The sequence below is a fragment of the Artemia sp. Qi Xiang Cuo genome, chromosome 14 (assembly GCF_049724085.1).
Source record: "Artemia sp. Qi Xiang Cuo chromosome 14, ASM4972408v1, whole genome shotgun sequence".
Lineage (NCBI taxonomy): Eukaryota > Metazoa > Arthropoda > Branchiopoda > Anostraca > Artemiidae > Artemia > Artemia sp. Qi Xiang Cuo.
The window spans coordinates 43,081,555-43,105,383 of record NC_142807.1 but is presented as its reverse complement, the minus strand read 5'-3'; the positions used below and the strand labels follow the sequence as shown (position 1 = coordinate 43,105,383).

The window sequence follows — 23,829 nt, the reverse complement described above, 5'->3', positions numbered from 1 at the left end:
TGAATAAAAACAATTTACACCAAAGGGCATGCCATTTTTTATCTAGTCTCTGAGCTAGAGGTTACGGAATTTTTTTTTTACCCTAACCGTAAGAAATCTCCCTTATTTATGAAAAAGTAGGAAATAAAAAACGGATAAAGATCCTCCTGAGCCATTGCTGCTGCATAGGGCGTCGAATCCACGTTTCAGTTGATGGTTCCTTTTTATAGGGACAAGTAGCAAGCTTGTCTCCTAACCTTGCTGCGACGGGGGTTCGAACCCTGGGCCCTGTATTGTCAAACAGATGATCAATCCACTGTGCTACAATAGGGTGAAGTAGGAAATACCCTTCTATTAATTGTGAACAATGCATGAAGAACCACCTGTTGAATCTTTCTCGCTTTTATCTTATTTTTGAAAAAGTGGAAGATACGTTTTTTTTTATGGCGATTCTATTAATAAGCCGAGTTCTTGACAGACGATGCGGCTAGTGTAAAAAGCTGTGTTACGAGAAAATCATTAAAAAAATTGATGGCATATTTTTTATAACAATTGTTGTCATTTTTCTGTGTACGCATTGTTTTTTTCTCCCTCTTTTTTGAACTGACCCTATCTTTTTTATTAACTGTTAGTTATCTTCTGTCGACTATTTTTTCTTTTCTTTTTTCTGCTATTTACTTGTAAATCTTTTCTCAAAATTACAATTTTATCTGATATTTCTTATCTTCACACTGTATTTATTGTCTTTCACTGTCACAAAGGTTTTAGCTTTAGTAGAAAATTATAATGATAGTTGATGCAAGCTCCGTAATCTGTTTATAGTAATAACATTGTATTCTATGCTGTTCATATTTATAGTGCCTGTTCTATCTCAACTTTAATAACTTCCCTGAGTCCTTATAGATTTTCAGCTAAATTTCTCTATGCCTCTTTTGGGCTGTTTGAGTAATTTTTAAATATCAAACCCCTAGAACCCTTCTCTGTTAACCCTCTTCGGTGAAATAGACTTTAGTGCTCTTTGGTCAAATTGTGTTGATACAAAATTCGGGAAAGAACACATTTCTGAGTAGGGGCGAACACATCAGTTTGAAGAGGTTGTCAAAAAGTGAGGAAGTCTCCATTAGTATTTTACATGTTCAGAATAGACGCAGAACAAGAAGTTTTTGTTTTTATGAAGGTTGTTTTGCTTTTGATCTCGGAAAAAAACAATTTTATCTTAAGCTCTGATTTCCAACTATTTATCCAAATGAGAAAATGAGGTATAATGCATTAGAAATTATTATATATAAACAAAAATCGAAAACTTATATTTTTATTCCCAAATAATCTAAAACTATAATTGGTCAATTTTTCAGCATTTATTTATTTTCAATAGCTTGTCAATTCTACAAAGCAGTAGGAAACTATTATTAAGTGAATATATTAGACAATATAAAATCCAATGTTTTAAATAATACAGAATAAAATATATTCCGTGCTCATAATATGTTTGTGATTTGATAACCGCAAACAAGGTATTCACCGGTTTCACAGTTAACTTGGGGTGTGCCGCGCTCTGTCCGCCTTCTGTTTCAAAAATGGTTGAGCACTTGAAAAATATTCGAAACAAAATTTATCTCAAATTCTATGCTCTAAAATTCTAATAGTAGATGGTAGAATTACTGGAGCTATTTGAACGTAGAAAATCGTGACGAAACAATTTTTATGACTTGACCGTGAATAACTTGCACCACAGACACGGGATGTAAGGGGACTTTGAGACAGGTTTTAGAACACCAAAATGAAGGTGTATAGGATTTTCCAGCTTATTATCTCTCATTCGGAATTGAAACGCATTCTTTGACTGGACCAATATAGAGGAAAGGGAACTACCTTCTATCTACTGCGCTCAGTTTAAAGGAATGGGTTATCAATATCAGGTTAATGAAAAGTTCGACATAACGGTCCTTGAATTACTGAGGCCAATTTCAGCATATACCTCGATGGGGGATCAGCCGTGCTTATACCTCGGTGGGGAGATCAGCCATGCTTTTTGTACAGCTTCTTAATTGAAATACAGTCACTCTAATGGGTATTCAAATTTTTTATAGGGCAATTCCCCTGGTAAGGATCTAGCGTATCTTTCTCAACTTCTTGTGAAATGCGGGCAAAAAACTGCCCATATTTCAGAACTATTGTGATGATACTCTTCCCTTAGTAAGGAACACTTGAGTTCAAAGAGTTCTAGGGCAACGGTTATTACTATCTCTTTATAAACGTGAAATGATATCCTAGGGGCTTTTATTTGAAATTTTGAGGTCCCCCCCCACCAACAAGGGTTGTTTCTTCCTAATGCGATAAACAATAAACAATACAATTTCTCCCAGTGGAATCAAAATCCAATAGAAACGAGTTAATATTAACTATGATTTAGCTTTGCGAACAAAGGAATATGCTAAATTATATTCAAACGAATTGTACCTTTAATATATCAACCATTAAAAGAAACTACAAAGTATAGTTTTGTCTAGGTTTAGTTCGACTAATTGCACTGTTGTGGATATAATGAAGGACTTTAAAGCTGTATAGAAGGACTTAAAATTTCATTAACTTTTTAAACTGTATATTGTTGCTTATCAGAACATTTCATTACTAGAAATGTGGGAGGATGATTAGGGTTACTGAGAAAAATGATTCTCGGCACGTTGGTGAAAGAAATACACACACACACACACACACACACAAATACATTTATATACGGATCTTCTGCATCTAGAAAGCCCACTGTCAGGGATACAAATAACAAAAACGGCTTGCAACACAGCGACGCAACATTATCTCGCAACACAATAAGCCTTCAAACTATGTTTTTGGTAGTATATATATACTTATATCAGAGATAAATGCAGGGAGGGGGGTTGGTGCCCGAGTTCCAGCCGGAATCCTAGATTTTCTAGAACTTGTGGGTACCTCTTTAAATTATTGAATACGTTTTGTTTCTTTTTGTTTCTCCTCCCCGGAAAAAAATCATTGCATATATCCCTGAACCCCCCCCCCTCTCTTATATATATATATATATATATATATATATATATATATATATATATATATATATATATATATATATATATATATATATATATATATACATACACTTTGTCTTTTAACTGATGAAAACAGATAGTAAAGAATAGTCAATTAAGTCATTACGTATCCTTTTGCAGCTGCTGATGGAACTTGGCTCTATATAGCTGTGCCTTGCGCTGGACTTCTGGTGCTAATTTTGTTAGTAATTAGTGTTGTGTTTGGGCGACAGAGGAACAAAAGTAAACTGATTGCTTCAAATCGAAAAGACGGCAGCAATTACAGAGAAAAATGGTAAGTTTCCTCTTCCTTTCCCCTTTTTCCCCTTTTGCTGTTTAAAGAAATGATTTTGTATCGTTCGTCAGCTAATTTGATTAAGGTAAAACAAACAGCGGATAAAATTCAAAAGATATCTCATAGATCGTTGAAATTTAGCTCAGCAATAATGAGGTGGGACAATTTTCCAGAATTTTCTAAGTGTTTGTTTCTGTACTTGAATATAAAGAATGTTATTTAGTGTTTTGTAGAACGGATTCAACTTGCCTTAAAAAGAACAATGGCACGTTCGAGAACAAAACAGTTTTTAAAAATAATAGATCCTTAACCTGTATCAGATTTTAACCTTGGATAAACGTAAGATTTGTCTATAAAAATGCTGTTTCATTTTGCTTGAATTTGAATTCCCACATCAGAAGTTAATCCGTATCTACAGTAGTGTATGTATAGCAGATATCTTGCCTTGTTCCTTTGTTGTGTTGCTTTGTATGTTAAAAGGGTGCAAAATTTTTAATAAGACAGTGAAAAATAAAAACAAAATCTTTTAATACAAAATATTAATAGATTTCCAAATATTTCGGCTTAACACCCGGAATCCTTTATCAACGAAAAAAAAAGTAAAAAAGTGGTCTAACCCAAACATATAAAGGAAAACAACAATAAAACGTGATAGAAAAAAAAACAACAAGAAAAACAATTGGAGAAACTCACATTTAAACAAACTACTATATTTTAGAGAACCAAAGCACAAAACTAAGGTAACAAAGCAAGATCTCTGCTACATATTTTCTATTTTACATCTGAAATATCTTTCGATTTGGAATTCTGTTAAAAGAAAACAGTTAATTTTTTACTGAAAATCTTCCGTAGCCTATATCCTTGGTCAAAATCAAAACAGATTAACGAAATATAATGTTTCGAAATTTGAATGAATTAAAAAAATATTTTTATCGAAAATGAGCTCCTCATATGCATATTTAGTGATGTAAATTTTAATATCTTTCAACAAAAGAAATAATTACCCACCTTTTAATTTGAAGAGGATGATTCGACTTAAAAGATAAATAACGGTTGTTATTAGTTGGTTTACAATACATTGAGAAAGCTAATTTATTGTTATCTTTGTGAATTTCCATAACTAAAAACAGTAGCTTATTTTCACTTTCCCTTTTAACTGTAAAGATTATACCCCCCCCCCCCACAAATTATTGAGATGTTTCTAAAACCCTTATATTTCGGATTCTCCCTAATTACAGATAATAAAAATATCATCCTTGGGCTTCCCCCAACTTTAGTTTAAAAAATATGAATCTAAATGTCAATCTTTCTACTTAGTCTACAAAAGCATTTGCTAAAAGTGGACTTGAAGCCCCCTCCTTCCTGGTAAATCGCTGAATTGATGGAGAAACGATTTCTAAAATTGAAATAGTTTGTGTACTTGTTAGCTAGTTTAACTGAAATTCATATGGTTTTAATCTCTTTTTCCTCTTGACTTCTGTATTAATTTTGTATTTTATTCAAGTTTTTTTTTTTTTAATTGAAAAAGATTTGTCAAATGGTACATATGTGTATATTGACTGCAAATTACAACTGAATAATCTTGACTCTATAGAAATTTGTATTTTTTTAAATTTATTTTTTTAATTATAAATTTTTAATCTACAATTTTTAAAAATAAAGTAGTGGTTTAAGTGACATTGCCAACCACTTTTCAATCCTTTTGCTGGGGATTTAGTAGTAGAAACACTAGATCTAAGAGGAATGCCTGCTTAATTTATTTTTGGTAAACCATATATAAACCATATAAACCATGTATAAGCCATATATAAACCATATATAAACCATATAAGAACTATATAAACCTATAAACCATATAAACCTTAATTTATTTTGGTAAACCATATATTCTAGAGCAAACAGACCCGTTTGAAAAGAATTTGTTTTACAAATGTGGTATAATATTTCCGTTTCTCGTAAGATCGGCTAAATCTTGTCTTAAATTTATTTCATAAATTTGAGTTGGGTCTCTTACAAGTTTGTTATTAGTTGAACTATCACTAAGGATAGTTTCTGTTTCATTATCGCAATCATCTTTTCCTACATTCACTATTATATCACCCTTATCTGCTTCTGTTATTATTAAAGAATCATTATTTTTTATGCCTTTTAAAATTTTGGTATCTTTATTGTTTGAATTTCTTTCAAAATGATCAAATTTTATGAAAATGTTTACACTTCTAATCCTAAGTTTCTATATCACTAATATATTTCAAAGTATATTAAAAGTTCGGTACTGGTACGTTATATGGACACTTCTAAAAAGTCAAGTTTGGTTAATGCCATTGAAATAAAATCAAGTAGGATGAATATATAATAGTTTATAAACAAATTTGGGCTATATATTTGCACATTAGGGGTGGGGGGGACAAACCATAGATTATATTAAATACGTTACCTAACCTAACCTAGGTACCTTTTCCCCCCTTAAACCCCAAAAAACAATCGTTTCAATAGTGTAACTCGTTGAGAAACCACGGCTTTGCAGTCATTTATGTATAGCGGTCTCTTGAGAATAGCCTGTTTGACGGGTTTTTTCGTGACTGGTTTCCTTTTACAATGTTTGAAAGTGCCCATATAACGCACCAGTACCAAAAGTTCTAATATACAATTGAAGTATATTGAAAGGAAATATGTTAAAAACGGTAAGAAAAATTTACCCTTTTTTAATATAATTTCGTTTCATTTGTATGGATTCATATTCTAGCGAATATTCTTCTGACTGTGTGAATTGAAGAGTCAAGCAAGTTCTTGACGTTTAAACTTCAAAGGTATAAAAAGGAGAATTGACCTTGGTCAAATTTGCTTCTGACCATAATTTTGCTCTTCATGGTTCACAGTAAAATGACTTAAGCAAGACAAACGAATGTTCGAAATTCCAAAATTGAGATAAATGCATTTCTAGTTTTGTGTAACTTTCTAATAGAGAGCAATTAGCTTTCTAATAGAATTTATTTGTCTAGATTTGCAATTTAGGGAAATTAGATTATTTAGGTAGTGTAAATATGACTTCCACGGTTTAAAATATAATCTTTGATAGAATGATTGTATGAGGAACATATGCCATGCAGTACCACCGAATTTGTGTTTTATTCCCAAGAGCAAATTAAAAATTACACCCACACAAAAAAAAACAAAAAAAAAACAGTAGACCGAAGAAGCATTACAAATGACGCTTGGGCTACATATATCTGATAGACATAAAATGCACTTGAACACAGGATTAGTCTTTTTCTTCTTCTGTTTCGTTGTCAGCCATGAAACCATTAGTGGTTACAGTTACCTGCTTTATAGGAATATGCTTTTCTCATCCCCCCACACTGTTTCTATGGCAGGAAAACAGTTGGCAGCACTGTCATGTTTATAGCACTGAGTCCGTGACAGAAAAATAATTATTCTTAAATTCGTATCTAAAAATATACTGCTAGCTTTTATACCCTTACTTTTGTATTCTCTTTAAGCTTGATTAACTCCGAGTATAATTAGCTCAAACCTTCAAACTTATCATGATAACTACATTCAGTCATTTCTTAACTGAGATATATCATTACTGAAATAGAGATGTCTTTAGCCAATTATAGCATAGTCTGAGTAATTATACCCCTCAAAGGGATACAAGCATGTTATGGAAAAATTGCAAAGTTTATGCAGTGCTTGTTTACGATATGCAGAAAAAAGTTTGATTTGAACGGTTGCAGTGTCCTGAAACGGAATTTGCATGTTGTATTTAATGGTATTTTTTTGGAACTCATGTTAATGTAGTTCTTACTTTTAATTTTTGGGTATTGAACATGACTTTCATTTGTTTTATCTCTTACTTTCTTGTTGACAGCATTTTTCTGAGTTGTGGCAAGTTTGATGTTTATTATTTTTCTGCATATGGTTAATTCATATAACATTAGACCAAAATTTTAAATATTTCAACAAAAAGTAAAGAGGGTAATCAACCTGTTTAAATTGTAACTCTTGTTCAGCTAAGCGAAAAAGTCATTCTAGCCCTTAGGGGCCTCAAGAGATTTGGGAGGGGGTTCAAAAGAAGGAATACATTGATGAAAATTAGTGTAGTAAAATTAAATGGATTGTAACGAATAGAAAGACACTGAAAAAAATTTGATCAGTATATTGCCTTTGTATGCGTTACGATGAAATAATCCTGTTGAAATGCATTTCCATCCAATCGTTCATGGTAATTAACGGTAGGTAAAGAGGCCTAAAGCCCTAAAGTGTCTTTTGTTTAGGCCGTCATTTTTAAAGTTTCCACCAGAGATTCTTCAGATCAGTGTGAAGGGTGTAGGGATTTTACTCCCTAGCGCTAATATGCATCAACATCTATTTGGATATTGTTGGTATTATAGTAATAATAATCTGTATTTAAAAGCCAATTAAAGCCATATACAAAAAAGACAAATACTAAAGAAAAATTACACTTCATTTGACATCCTTCCCATCAATACAAAATTTCCTACTGCCACAATATAACGGGGAGTCCTAGACCTCATTAACTCACAAAGCAGCCTATCATCCCCATCCTGGATAATTGATCCCCTTAAATGAGAGAGTTGCTTACACCGGAGGAGGAAAGGGCTCAACCCATAATCATTTTCCCCACATCCCAAACAACTGTACCCGACATCTGGAACTTCCCTCATTTTCCTTACAACCTTACCATAAATCGGAAGACTGCTAGCTCGAATCTGGATCCAAATCCTCAGATAATTGATGGGCAATCCCAGCTTGAAATAAAACTGCTGACTCAAATTCTCTTTTACTTCTCTTTACAAAGTAAGACTCGGAGATTTGTCCACAGCTGCTTGCCATAGTTGCACTTCTTGGTCTTCAAGTCTTGCACTAAATTCCTTGAAGAACTTTTCATGATCTTCTGACCCTTTTCCCTTCTCCCACGAACTTGAAAATCCATTCTCATCTAATATCCTTTTGATTTGTGCTGTCCATGATGTTTTGTTACACTGAAGGAGAAGATCTTCATATGCTGCTCGGGCAAGTCTAGTCTGGGGAAGTTCTAGAAGTCTTAACCAAAGTTTGATGATTTGGGTATATCTTTTCAGTTTCAGGTTATATACAGTTTCGTTTTGTTACTATTATATGGAGATTTTTATGTTGTGTTTTTTTTTACCCATTTGTTAATAAAAAATAACCTCCCCTCATTTTAAGAAGTATGTAAAAGGCCTTAAAATAAGTGTCTCTGACGTGATATTGAAAGTCCAAGCATGGTTGTATGTGGTCCTCTGTTAATGATCTATCTTTTGGAATGTTTTCTATTATTCGGCAATCAAGGTTTAAATACCAACCATTGTATTTGCAATTAGTCGAATTTTATTTTTTTAATTAGGCGTATTGTTCTTGTTGTGTTTAGAAGCAAGATAAGTAATACCTTGTGTTGTTGCATATTTTACCATTTCATTGTTGAACCTCATGTACTTGAGAGACAGAACCGTAGGTTGTCGCATGATGCACTACTCTTGACGTAGACAAAGTAACGCTTTACTATTCATAAATTATCAGGACAGTGTTGCTAGATTACTCGATTTTGGTGCATTTTTAAGGTGTCTTCCCATTGTATTTTCAAATAGATGATTTTTTAAAAAGTAATTTTTTTTTTATTCCAATATTCATTTTACTTGTATATTTTACTTGTAGATTTTCGCTTTTATTGTTGTGCTATCTTTTACAAGATATTTGGCAACACTATTTGTTGAATTATGGGGTACGCATTTAAAGGTTTAGCATAAAACGCATAAATAAGGGCTAAAATGCTGCTACATTAAAGAATATACCTGTTATTAAAGTACTTAGTCAGACTTGGTAAATTTTGAGCAAGTGTAAGTAAATGTTCGTTAGTTGGCCCGAATGTTATTTTTGAGAATGTGATAAATAAAAGTTCAAATAGGGATAAAATCCTTTTAATAGACAGTGATCATAGAAATTCACAAAAATACCAGATATTTCGTTCCCATATACAGTGACCGTCATCAGTAGTAAAACTACTGACTACTGACAAACAGTTTTACTACTGATGACGGTCACTGTATATGTGACCGAAATATCTGGTATTTTTGTGAATTTCTATCATCACTGTCTATTAAAAGGATTTTATCCCTATTTGAACTTTTATTTATCGTCATGGAAAGGCAGTGTGGTCTCCGAAATTATCTACGTCATATTTATGAGAATGTGTTTTGGATTTTTAGATCAAAGCAGCGGTAAATTATAGAATTTTCCCCTTTTGTTATGTTAATTATGATTTTAAAATATTTGCATGTATTTTCTTCGAAATGTACAAGAAAACAGGCAAACTCAACGATATTTTAAAAGCGATTTTGAGCTCTTACAAATACACGACAGTCAAATCGTTTATCAGAATATACGGGTCTGACATCTATATTATTAGTCTGACATCAAGGAGGCACACTTGTGCCTCTATAAAGAGGCGACCCACCACAATGTTAAGCGATTTCAGGTCCTAGAGGTCGCAGAGAGACGGCGGTAATCGCATTTTGTAGCCCAAGCTCAAACTAAGAAACTTGCAAAATTTCATCCTCCTCTGACTTTATCTTCATGGGGTAAACTGGGCCGGAAGTTTGGACTCTCCAACCATAGCCCCCCTTTAACGTTGTCTTATTGGTCAGAAATTTTTAGGGTTAGCTTTTCTAGAGCCCGGGAGCTTGTTTTTAAATTTTCAGCTTAATCCAATAACTCCTTCTGTTTTCAAAAAACCAAATATAGCCACTTAAAATTCATTTCGTTTTTTTTCTTATCCACGCCTACAGGCCACAGTTGGCACCGGAGCCGGGTGAATGAGTACTCATTTGAAGCAGAATTCGACCTGTTAGGGCCTTTTGATATTTTCAGACCGAAAAAATTATCCCCCGAATTTACATTTACGAAAAACCTCGTTTTCCAATATTAGCCCATGTTAATTTGTCCCACCCCCACCCCCCCGTGAACAGTGTCCTATCGGGTTGAAATTTAGAGAATAAGTTTTCCTGGGGCCTGGGAGCTTAACCTCGAAATTTCAGCTCAATCTGATAACTCCTTCCCGGTTTTCCAAAAAACACATATCAAGATTTTTGGGAATTTGCTTGCGTCGAAAATAGCTTCAATTTGCTAAACAACAATTACTATTGTGTTTGTATATTCCAGCGGCTGATACCCCAGACTTTCAGGCGGAAAACCAGGTTCGATTCACCATCAGAGCAACTTTTTTATATACTTTGAAAAGAAACTCAGTTTCTTTTTTAAATTATTTGAAAAAAATTACGTTTTCTAAAGAGTTAAAGAGGCTGAGTTACAAGGTCGACCCTTAAAACGTACAGGGATTAGGAGGCACAGTTGGGGGGCTGTTAAAGAGGCTGAGTCACAAGTTCGAACCTTAAAACGTACAGGGATTAGGAGGCACCCTGTACGACGTGATTTGAGTATTCAGGAATTAAAAGCCTTAACACAAGAATGTTCAAGAGCGGGGGTTTGGGGGCGGCAGCCCCCCAACTTTAACTCCTGACACGATCAGCTAACAGTTAGTCAAGCAATAATAAGTAATAAACTGTACAAAAACGTGCAGAAATTATTTGAAAAAACTACGTTTTCTAAAGAGTTAAAGAGGCTGAGTTACAAGGTCGAACCTAAAACGTACAGGATTAGGAGGCACAGTTGGCTACCACTCCAAACTTCGCTTTCGCAGCCTTTAAATATAAAAAATTCTTTAAACTGAAAGTAAGGAGCGACATTAAAACTTAAAACGAACAGAAATTATTCCGTATATGAAAGAGGCTAGCCCTCCTCAACGCCTCGCTCTTTACGCTAAAGTTTTTATTGTTTAAAAAAAGAGTTGTGAGAAAGTCAAACTTTAGCGTAAAGAGCGAGGCGTTGAGGAGGGCACAGCCTCTTTCATATACGGAATAATTTCTGTTCGTTTTAAGTTTTAATGTCGCTCCTTACTTTCAGTTTAAAGAAATTTTTTTTTATATTTAAAGGCTGCGAAAGCGGGGGTTTGGGGGTGGTAGCCCCCCAACTGTGCCTCCTAATCCCTGTACGTTTTAAGGTTCGACCTTGTAACTCAGCCTCTTTAACTCTTTAGAAAACGTAGTTTTTTTCAAATAATCTATATTAGAGAGGCTAAGGACCTCATCTTTAAAGTACTCAAAATAAAAGGAACCTTGTTTTTGGGATTTTAGTAGCCTGTATTCTCTAAAATCTACTTGTAACCTCAGAATAGTTCGGAACCCGGGGCTTCAGGACTCCTTCAGAGCCTTATCAAGCTAGAAATTATTCATTAATTCTCGTTTTTTTACACCTCATTAGGAGATTACAAAATTGAGTCATCCAAGCTTTGATGCTAAAATAAAGAAAAAAAAACGTCTAATTTGCATGGCATGTAATATGTTACTCTATTTACTCAGTTCAGGCACGTATTCAAGAGATTTGTATTTGGGCCCCGAGTAAACGAAAATATTTATGAATTGTGTACGAATTTGTTCATTTGCTTCTTCATACATTTTGAGGGTTTTTTTTTTAATTCCCCTTCCCAAAATAGCGTCATGAATTTGCGTTTGACTAGTTCACGTTCTCTGAAATTTAGGCCTGAAACTTCTGGTACGTAACATGCACGATTGATTTCTCATGACGAAAGGAATATTGTCAATTAAGGGATAATTCAGTACCAAATCATTGAGGGAGATTTCCTTTCGTCAAAACAGTAAGCAATGGACAAATTCTATAAAAACGACGGGGAAAATTCCAAAGACTGTAATATGTGGGGAAAAGGGGAAATCCCCCTCCCACATATGCTCCTGTCTCTGTTTCATTTGTCTGGAACTGGGGGCTTAAAAACTGAAGACTAATAATCAGAGGCGGTTTTAGGGGAGGGAGAGAGGGTACACTTGTCTCGAGTGCAGAAATTTTAGGGGCACAAAATTTCAAACAAATAATCTAACGTTATGATAATCTTGTAATATTCGAAATTTTATTAATGAAGTAGAGGGCGCCGTAGTTAATAAATGAAAATAATTAATAAATTATTAATTAACGATAAAATAAAAATTAATTGAAAAATAATTGCATAATGATAATTAAAAAGATTAATAATAATTAAATACTTAAATAATTTAAATAACAAATTTAAAAAATATTATTAATTTATCAGTTAATTGAAAATAATTTTGTTAACAAATGAAAACTTGGTTAAAATTTCGCCGGAAAATTTTGTGGGAGACAAGCAGCGGGGGAGGGGGGGGCTAATCAAGATTTTGCCCCGGGTGCAATAGAGGCCAGAACCGCCACTGCTAATAATTGATAACAAATATTTAAGCTCCGTTTGAGAGCTACCGTTTTGAGACCCTTTTGGGGTTCACCCACGGTTTTCAGATGTAGCTGTTAATTATCTAATAGCATAGAGTAGACTTAGTGATTGAGCTGCAAATTTTGCAAGAAAAAAAATAACTAGCTGTTAGTTTTCTTAGTTGCTTTACTTTAACATTTCAGCTGATGGTAACTTTTAGTGAAGGTCCTATCCTTGTATGCGGTACCAGATAAGTAGCATATATTAAAGTAATTTGCACTTTGCACGACATTAATATTGCTTCTGTCAAAGTATGAAGCGAGGTTTTAGTAGTCGCTTTGGCGTAGAATGAAGAATTAAGCAAGGTTCTGTCCTGTTTCGGTTTATGTGGGTTATTTTGATGCGCATTATCCTAAGGAACACGGCAAAGGTTATGGCAGAACTTGTTATCAAATGAGAAGTTAAAATCTTCTAAACTTGGATTATGTAGCTGATTTTAGTGTCCCAGATAAAAATATTAGCGAAAAGAATGAATTTTTAGAGGTTTTGAGAGTTTAGGATGCAAGGATAGATGTGAAAATTAATGTTAAGATGACTAAGTTGCTTAGACTAGGAGTAAATTAGGGTGAAGAGGGATTGTTATTTAGCAAGAAAAATTGATCAAGTGAATTCCATCACTTACCTGGGTAGTATTATTAGTAAAGATGTGGATGCAGGATAGATGTAAAAAATAGAATAGCCAAGGCTCAGTTTTTTTTTTTTTTTTTTTTTTGCAGTTGAAAAAAAGTTTTGAAGGATATAAATATAAGTATGCGAAGCAAGATTAGAATATTGGTAGCCATTGTAACGACATTGGTCAAGTATGGCTCTGAATTTGGTGGATTTCGAAAAGCTGATGGACATTGCTTAAATGTTTCACAGAGGAATTGTCTAAGTACAGTTTAGGTATTTGTTTGCGTGATATTACATCAAATAGTAAGGTGTACAAATAATTTGGTTGGGTCCTGCTTTTTCGGGCTACAATGAAAGAAAAGACCTCATCTTTAAAGTACTCGAATTAAAAAGGGGTGGCAAACTGCCAAAGATAGCAGTTTTTGACCATCCATATGGGGCTAAGCGAAAAGCAGATCGTCCCCGAATAAGGTAGGAAGAGGTAATAAGAAGGGATTTAAGAAAATTGGAACTTCATGAGAAGGGTAAAGGGTGGAGTTTTTAATATACTGAGGTAGAAGAGGAGCGTGACCTGCTGTGTTTTCCTCGGGTGGCTTGGTGCTGCAGTGAGCTGTTAATATAGTAATAGCAGTTGTAGTACTTAACCCTCTAATCCATATTTCGTGTGGCCCTCCAATTAATCTCCCTTCGTTACAATACCCTTTGACACAAAAAGACTGGCTTCCAATGACTTAAGTTCAAGGCTGTATCCAGGGGGAAGAGGGTTCAGGGGGTTTGAACCCCCCCCCCCCCCCCAACCTGCCGAAATGTTTTTCCTAATTTTTTCAAAAACATGACAAAATGAATATAAACAAAATGTTGATGCGTTTTTTGTTTTTTCGTGCCCCCCCCCCCAAAAAAATCCTTTTATACTCCCCCCTCCTGAAGCAAAAAATCCTGGGTTTGGCCTTGCCTAAGTGCACCAGCTATATAAACTGAAAACCCTCTTCTCTTTGAATCGTGATACTTCGATCATTTCCTAGATTCTGGGATGGAAATGGAATGATATGAGTCTGATAAAAAGGGTAAAAATGTAAATAAACTAAACCCTTTAAATGAGATCTGAAATTTATGGGTTTTCCTTTCCTCTTCGTAGAGGTAAAGTCATAAATATAAAGTAGACCTTTGGCTCTATTTTTACCCGTCGTTTATTTCTTTCATCTGAGAAATGGTGGGAGACTGACAGGGAACATGTGTTATCATTTAAAGATTCTTGCTTTATTTCATAATTAGCCTTGATTTATGCATGCTTTTTGAATTCTTTCAGCTCTTAATTTGAATTTTCAATACAAGCTTTAATTCCCATTACCAGTCATAGTAGTTTTATGTCATCACTATCTTAACCAATGAAGCAATTGAACTAAATTCCTGTCCTTAATTGAATTGCTTCCAGCGAGTGACATATAAGTACATTGTTTGTCTTACAACCTCAAACCTCATTTGCTGAATTCCGGCTATTTAATAATATGTATTTATAACCCACTCACATCAAAAGATAATTAGGGGAGTAAACACTTTAGAAAAGAAACGGTACTTGTTTAAAATATAAAACACACTCGAGACTTGTATTGCGAATACCTGGTTTTTCACGCTGTCTATGCCAGACAATAACCTTTGGCTCGTTGAGAAACTACATTATAGCTTTTTTAATTAAATATTTAGTCGGTATTTTGGTTTAGGTTAGGTTATTTTAGGTTACGCACTCTGGGTGGCCCCCTTCCATAATTCTTTATGGTAGTTTTCATAATTTTGTTACTGAAGCATTTTATTTTCATCATATTTTGTTTTATTTCATTAGCATTCACCAAACTTCAATTCTCGAGTGTGTTTTATATAACGATAAATAAAAGTTCAAATAGGGATAAAATCCTTTTAATAGACAGTGTTTCACAAACAATGATAAAATTTCACAAGAAATACTAAATATTTCGGTCACATATGCCGTGACCGTCATCAATAGTAAAACTAAACTAAAACAATTAAAAGCAGTAGTTTATATACGAAATAAAATAAAACTACATATTGTTTAATGCTCTAATTCTTTTCAAAGCAAAAGCGGAAGCTGGCCTCTTTGACCTCCTTGGATCCGGTTCATTAGCGTTCAATGAAATAACACTTGGACAGAGGTTAACTACATTGGGTGAATTGAACTCTATTCTATCAGATTTAATAACTTATCGTAGATAGAATTCAACCCCAATTCACCTGTGTCACGATTTAAAGCTATATTCTTGAATAAAATTTTCTTTATTTCAAGAATTTCACGGAAATTTTCCTAACAACACAATAATAAAACACAATAAATACTTAGTCGTTACTTTAGAGTTCCTGACTCGGGTTGTGATTTTAAAGAGGATATACAGTGCCTATAGTAATAAATTCAGAGAGCTTTCTTTATCACGTTTCGAAAAAAAATCGATTCAAAAAGAGAAAGCGATAAAACGCTTAGAATGACAAGCATTCTAAAGACTAGGGAGTTAAAATCGCTTATGGTATGAACTTCAGTCAACAAGGAGCCCATAACTGTGGTAAGCTCTTTCGTTAAAATGCTGAATAAGAAAACTAGGAGCTAACTTTAGGTTAGGTGCTATTGGGAGTCCTATACATACGTCGCCACTTGAAGGTGTACCAATACGGTCATCTAGTTTTATAGAAAAATTTGAAGGCTTTTGATAGCACGGATCAAATATAAGTGGTTTACTTTTATTCCCGGCGTATGATTAATCAATCGTAGAATATTATATATTCACTTGCTTAGAACAAAATGTTCTTCAACTTGGGAAAGGGGTCAGCCCTAGATTTAAAATGTCATCAGCATAATTTGAAACCGTAATATCTAGTCCTTGAAAAACGTCATTCTGTTCGACTAGCTGCTGTGGTTCGAAGATGCTATTATTATTTAAGGGAGGTGACCTTATATCTCCCTGTTTAATATCTTTTATATGCAGGAAAAAGTCAATTAGGCCTATAACGAGGAATTGATTACCCAAGGACTTTTATTTAAACTCTTATTTACGCTAAACGTTCCTAAGGCCTTAGATAATGGACAGGGGGAGGGGCGATCACGAGCACTTAAAAAGAGCACATATATGCGGAGTCGAAGGCTCTCCAGACATCAGGCGAGCCAATATTAACTTTTCACTTGCTTATTGCTTTAATTGTAAGGAGTTCCATTAGTTTGCATAGCCTGGGGGCAAACTTAATGCGGGAGGGGAGGGGGTAAAAAGTACCATGTTGTTGCTATTTTCCTTTCTTAATAACCTAGGTAACAACGCCTGTTCCAAATACATCGGGCACCGAACCGTCATTGAAAATTATCTGATAAAAAATTACAGGATATTCAACAATCATGGAACCTTCAAGAAGTGAATGCAAATCATATACCTTAACACCACCTCCGGAATAATTTCCCGTTTGCTTTGTAAAAGCTACTAGCACCACAGACATTGATACCACGAAACCAGGGATCAAACAGTTCGTGGTAACGAATAGTAAGTAAGGAATGACCCGGCTCAATAGTAACCGAAACTCTAAAAAACGGAATTTTTATACCAAGAGACATATCAAAAGAATTAAATGTTAATGCTTATTTTAAATATATAAGTTTCATCAATTATAGTCTTACCCATCAAAAGTTACGTGCCTGAGAAAATTTGCCTTATTTTCGAAAAAAGGGGAAAACAAATCCTAAAAGTCATGGAACTTTAATGAAAAACACACCATCAGATTCAGCGTATCAGAGAACCCTACTATAGAAGTTTGAAGCTCCTATCTGCAATAATGTGGAATTTTGTATTTTTTGCCAGAAGAAAGATAGGATGCGTGTTTATTTTTATTTTTTTATTTTTATTTTTTTTTATTTCCCTAGGGGTGATCGTATCGATCCAGTAATCCTAGAATATCGTGACAAGGCTCATTCGAACGGAAATTAAAAGTTCTAGTGCCCTTTTTAAGTGACCAAAAAATTGGAGGGCAACTTAGCCCCCTCCCATGCTCATTTTTTTCCTGAAGTCACCCAATCAAAATTTTGAGATAGCCATTTTGTTCAGCATAGTCGAAAATCTGTTTGATATGTCTTGATGTCCTAATCCCCCGCAGTTCCCAGGGGAAGGGCTGTAAGTTATAAACTTTGCCCATTGTTAACATATATTATTGGTTATTGGGAAGTATACAGGCTCTTTCAGGAGGATTCTCTTTCTGGTGAGGGGGGAGGTCGGAGTAGGGGTTAAGGGGGAGACTCTTTCCATGGAGGATGTTTCCTTGGGGGAAGGGAAATTTCTATGATAGGGTGTGGTGGATTTCCCAGCACTATTTAAAAAACGATCAGAAATTAAATAAAAAAACAAGTTTTTTTTGTAACTGAAAGTAAGGAGCGACATTAAAACTTAAAACGAACAGAAACTATTCCGTATATGAAAGGGGCTGTCCCCTCCTCAACGCCTCGCTCTTTATGCTAGTAGGCTACGCTAGTTTGAATCCATCTCACAACTCTATTTTTTAAAACAATAAAAAACTTTAGCGTAAAGAGCGAGGCGTTGAGGAGGGGACAGCCCCTTTTATATATGGAATAATTTCTGTTCGTTTTAAGTTTTGATGTCGCTCATTACTTTCAGTTAAAAAAAACTTTTTTTTTTTGTTTAATATTCGTCGAGAGCTCCAGTGCAGTAATAAGCTCTTCTTCATGCCATTAATGAAGTGTTACATCAGGTGATGGAAATTCATGTTTTAAGTAGGAAATCTGTTTAGCTTTACATCAATGGCATCACTTTCTATTTTATATTGCATGCGTTTTCAGACTAGCGATGGGTTTGAAGGGATTAATTCCCTATTTCGTACTTGGGTGAAGCCTTTGGTAAAGCCTGTGTTTATTTTGTTCCTCTCCTATTTTCAGAAACATGCTTTCGCCCGTTTCGGCGATGAAGAAACTCTGATTTTAGACATATTGAGAAGCAATTAAAACCCTTAGTATCAATGAACACTCTTGCTTCTGCTCAGAGTCAGTTAGTGTAGAAATGAGGGAAAAGTCCAAACTTGAAATCAAATCTGAGTTGTGAACGTACGTGAAGTGAGATCCATTTCTATTATAAGACACCTTCATGGAGAGTAGCCTCCATGACAGACTAACATCTCATTTAACCCCAAATTGAGAATGCTTGAAACGCACTATGTACCTTCCTGCAAGCGATGTTAAATTTCCCATTAGAAGCTTTGTCTTTACAGTCAGTTGGCATATAAACGGACAACAAAACTGAGTAACGCTACCAGAGGGCCAAGCTCTGCCGCTACTAATCCATGGTGTTGCGTAGAGTTTAGTTCATCTTGCCGCTACTAATCCATGGTGTTGCGTAGAGTTTAGTTCATCAACTTAGGTTAAGCAAACAAGGCCCCTCTTTGACAAAATGTTTTTGGAAGTAAATGACCCTGCAACTTTGAAGAATCTCTTCAAAGAGAAGTCGCATTGTCAGAAAACAACCGTTAATGTTCCATGAAAGAGCCCTTAATTGTTGAGACGTTCATTTCATGAAGGCTTGTCAGCACAGCCACCGACAGTGCATTTTAAATTGTTTTCATCAAGGGATGTCATTTTCATCAAGGGGTACAAGCAAAAACTTAAAAAAAACGCATCAAAAAAATTTTGTATGCATTTTTGTTACGTTTTTACGAGTCAGAAAATTTTGGGGGGAGGAGGTGGGGGGTCAAACCCCGTAACCCCTCCCCTCTGGATACGACTTTGGCTCGAAAAAAAAACAAAAAAACATTAAAGCGCAATTGAGATTCTGGCCTTTAGAAGATATAGGAAGCGTCAGCCCTGTTCCTGGTTTCAGTAATTTCTTCTCGTTTTGGGTTTCATTTACTTACAGATAGTAATTCATGTTCGTATTACGCTTGAATTATTTTTTTACTTTATTTCTGCTTGTCTTTAGTTTACTGTCTTTACTTTTCTTTAAAAACCATCTTTTGTGGAAAAAGTTAAATTAAATTAATTAAGTGGAAAACAATGTGGATTTTAGCGATTGCTTATATAGTTGCAGGCTCTTTGAATAACCAGCAATTAGAGATGTCGTCGCTGCTGCCTCGAAGTAATCAGCCTACTCCCAGTGTTACCAGTTCTCAACAGAGATACACTGTTCCTGAAATCCCATTGAGCTCCATTAGGTTTCTTCAAGAACTTGGCGAGGGGGCATTTGGTAAGTGACATTTTTTAGTTTTTTTGGCAGAATTTCTCATTCTGTGTGCGCTACTACAGCGCCTAATCCGTTTTTGATATATATAATTTATGCAGTGATTACCTCTTTCCCCAAAAAGCACAATAAAGGTATTTCGCATCGGGTGAAATGATGTCCTGCTGCTCCATCATCCAACAAAGAACAGAAAATGAAACTAATGAGAGACTTTGATTTGCTGCATTCGATTGATTGCCTTTACTACGTCTAATAACTTCTCAGCTAGTACCCATCGAACGATGGTCACGTTGCGCAGATTTCTTCCAAAATGACCTTCTTTAGCCTTCAAAATAAACTCAGACAGAACTGAGTTTAGATCTTCTAGACTTGTGCGATAATATTTGTTTAAGAGAGGTTTTATGGATAATAGGAGCAATTCAAATCTATAAAAAAAAGGTTTTTTTCAACTGAACGTAAAGAGCAACATTGAAACTTAAAACACAAGTGAAATTATTATATATATGAGGGGGGATGCCCCCTCCTCAATACCTCACTCTTTGCGCTTAAGTTGACTTTTTGTTCCAATTATTTAAGAATGACTCCTGATAATAAGCTTTTTCAAAAGTTCTAAGAAAAACAGTGTAAAGAACGAGGTATTGAGGACGGGACAACCGCCCTCATATACCTAATAATTTCTGTTCGTTTTAAGTTTTAATGCTGCTCCTTAGTTTCAGTTGAAAAAACTGAAACTGAAACGTTTTTTAAAATGTCGAGATATCTTGCCCCCTCCGTGGAAAATACTCTTCCACCACAAAAATTCCTCCTCCCACTTACCCCCCCCCCCACAAAAAAATATCTGCATACTTCCCAATAACCAATACTATATGTAAACAGTGGGCGAAGTTCATAGCTTGCAGCCCTTCTCCTTGGGGCTGTGGGGAGTCGAGTCATCCTTAAAGACACAGTTATTAGATCTTTCGACTATGCTGGACAAAATGCCTCTCTCAAATTTTGATCGGACGGCTTTGAGGAAAAAAGGAGCTTGGGGGGGGGGCTAGCTGCCCTCGAACATTTTTGGTGACTTAAGAAGGGCACTAGAGCTTTTATTTCCGATGAAATGAGCCCTCTCCCGATCTTCTAGGATCACTGGTTTGATGCGTTCACCCCTGTGAAAAAGAAACAAATAAACATGCATCCGTGATCTTTTTCTGGCAAAAAGTGCCAAATTCCCCAACTTTTGTATATAGGAGCTTCAAACTTCTACAGTATGGTTCTCTGATATGCTAAATTTGATGGTATGATTTTCATTAAGATCACTTGATGTCTTAGGGGTATCTCCTCCCTTTTTCAAAAATTGGGCAATTTTTCTCATTCTCGTGACTATCAATGGTAATATTTAAGCTTGATTATTTCTGTATATTTTGAATAAGCACCAGAATTTGATTCTTTTGATGTATCTATTGTTATCAAGACTCTTTCTTTGAGTTTCGGTTACTTTTGAGCTGAATTACTTACGGTTTTACCACGAACTGTTTGATATACGCCTAGATGTCAAAATTTGACGCTGTAGAAACTGTTGTTTTGCTTAAAATGACAGAAAACTAGACGATCTTTTTATAAAAAAGAACAAAAGGTGGCAACTGCGATTCTGACAGGTACAAGATGTTTCTTATTCATCTGTTGCCTATCAATATCAAAGGTTTTTTTTTTATTTATTTTCACTTCATCTGCCTTCGTCGTATATCTGAAAGCAGCGTAGGTAAGCAAAGTCTAAAGTAAAATTGCATCACTTTTATCATAGGGAGCCATACGTTTCCTTAATTTCTCGCTAGATTTAATTACAATGCTGTCTGACTTCATTAATGTTCTAACACATTCCTGAATATGTATCCCCTTTTTACAGACGAGGACAAAAAACTTTATAGATTTATGCACCCCTGTCTACGGGATGGGGGTGTTGGCAAGATTTCTTTGGATTTACACTTCGGTTTCTAGTACCACATTATATTTATGTGTCTGATATAATTCATCTTTGATTGAAAGGGGGAGTGAATGAGAAAGACAAAATGAGCCGCCATTACTGTTTGTTCAAGGCCAAAGCCCTTCTAAACATGAAAATGGGTGACTTCATTAGAATTACCGTTGCTGGGGTGATAGAGAATAAGAAAAAAAAAATAAAGATGAGTATATTTTATGTGTATGTTTTAAGACATCGTTATCTATAACCTCTATAACCGTTATCTATAAAGTTTTGATTTTTTTTTTTTTTTCGGCATTAAACCCTGTGTAAACTAAATCACAACAGCAACTTTATATGAGCTGAAATGCCTTACATCTGTACTAACTAAAACTCTAAGAAGAAAATTACACATTAAAACAAGATAATACCTTTAGGTATAAATTTATGGACTAGGGAATAAAAAAGTGGTAAATTAAAATTGAAATTGTACCAAATCAAATGGTAAACAAAATTGTACTCGTATATGTTTCAAAGAAACATAATTCTAATTATAACTAGTTTGATAGAAGGTGTTTTAGCGACAAACACATCCAAACCCCATTCAACACATCAGCACAAACAACACCCCAAACAGCATCATTCCCCCAAACACATCCAATAAAAATTTTGAGATGGCCATTTTGTTCAGTGTAGTTGATTTCCAGATAGAAAATATGTTTTTGAGGAGGACACTCCCCCAAAAACCCTCAGGGCAAGGTTTTTAAGTTATGCCCTGGGGGCATATAAGGTTTTTATATAAGGCGTTGTCTTAGAAACTTCCAAAGGGGTTTATTCGATTGAAAATTCAAAGGGCTTGTGCCCTTTTTAATAGTCGAAAGTGATTGGAGGGCAACTATCCCCCCTCGCCCATCATTCCCCCAAACACATCCAATCAAAATTTTGAGATAGCCATTTTGTTCAGCGTAGTTGATTTCCAAATAGAAAATATGTTTTTAAGCAGGATACTCCCCCACAGCCCTCAAGTCAAGGGTTTTAAGTTATGCCCTGGGGGCAAATAAGGTTTTTATAGAAAGCGTTGGCGTAAAAACTTCAAAAAAGGGCTCATTCGATTTGAAATTCAAAGGGCTAGTACCCTTTTTAATAATCGAAAGTGATTAGTGATATTTTTTGTTGTTGTTGTTGTTTAGACCAGGGCACTTCGTATCGAAGGAGTTGTCGTTGGAACTTCGAAAGGGGCTCGTTGGATTGAAAATAGAAATTGCTGATGCCCTTTTTAATTGTCGAAAGTGATTGGAGGGCAACTAATCCCCCTTCCACTCCCACCTTCCCACGCCCATCCTCCTATTTGCCCATAATGTTGAAAAACTAAATGTTGCCTTAAGATTAAATAAAAATGCACTGTGATAAGGCTAATTCCCAATAAGGCATCTCAGCAGTATCCCAAGAACGACTGAGGCTATTATGTTCAAACTTTCGGGGCTAACGAGATTTAAACTGTTATTTGCTTTTTCCTGAAAAAACTATGTCAATATAAAACGAACAGAAATTAATTAAAAAAACTTTTTCCACAAAATCAGTTTTTCAAAGAAAAGTAAAGAACTCCGTTAAACAAAAAATGAGCAAAAATAATATCAAATTATATATCAAGCGTGAAACTACCACAAATCAGCATCGATAAATAAATGAAACCCAAAACGAACAGAAATTACAATAAATAACCGAGTCAAACTCAAAACGAGCAGAAATTAACATAAGTTGGGCGCAAAACCTCTATGCCTTCCCAAGGCCAGAACAAAATTTGTACTTTACTGAAAAAATACAAATGAATGTGCATTGTCAGTTTAATATACATATAGGCTACTGATATTTAGTAATCAAAATGTTAATATTATTTGATTTATTAAAGTTATAAAAGTAAAAACATTTATATTTTTTTCAGTAAAGTGCAAATTTTGTTCTGGCCTTGGGAAGGCATGGGAGTTTTGCGCCAAACTTATGTTAATTTCTGATCGTTTTTTAGTTAATGCAGCTTTTATTTTGGCTCACCGTCATTGAATAAGTAAACAAAATTTGCATAAAAATTTTACTTTTCCTTTGCTAAATGACTGTCTCTAAATTTGGTTCTGACGTAATTTACAAATTAACTTACGTAACCCTAGTCAATACCCTGCTCTTTAAGCTAAAGTTCAAATTTTGTTCCAATTCTTTAAAAATGACCTCTTAATCATAAAGGCCGTTAATTAGAATAAATAGCTCCTATGAAAGTACTAAAAAATCTTTGGCTTAAAGAGCGAGGCATTGACTAGAAGGTGGACCCAATCATA

The 23,829-nt window shown here is 34.8% G+C and overlaps 1 protein-coding gene across 1 annotated transcript in view; it reads left to right on the top strand.

Moving 5' to 3' along the window:
• LOC148944497 (tyrosine-protein kinase transmembrane receptor Ror-like) overlaps positions 1-23,829 on the top strand; it is a 184,506-nt gene that overhangs the window by 127,130 nt on the left and 33,547 nt on the right. The window contains 3 exon segments of the mRNA XM_089099944.1: positions 3,183-3,336; positions 8,726-8,829; positions 19,393-19,569. Coding sequence (XP_088956070.1) covers positions 3,183-3,336; positions 8,726-8,829; positions 19,393-19,569 — 435 coding nt within the window.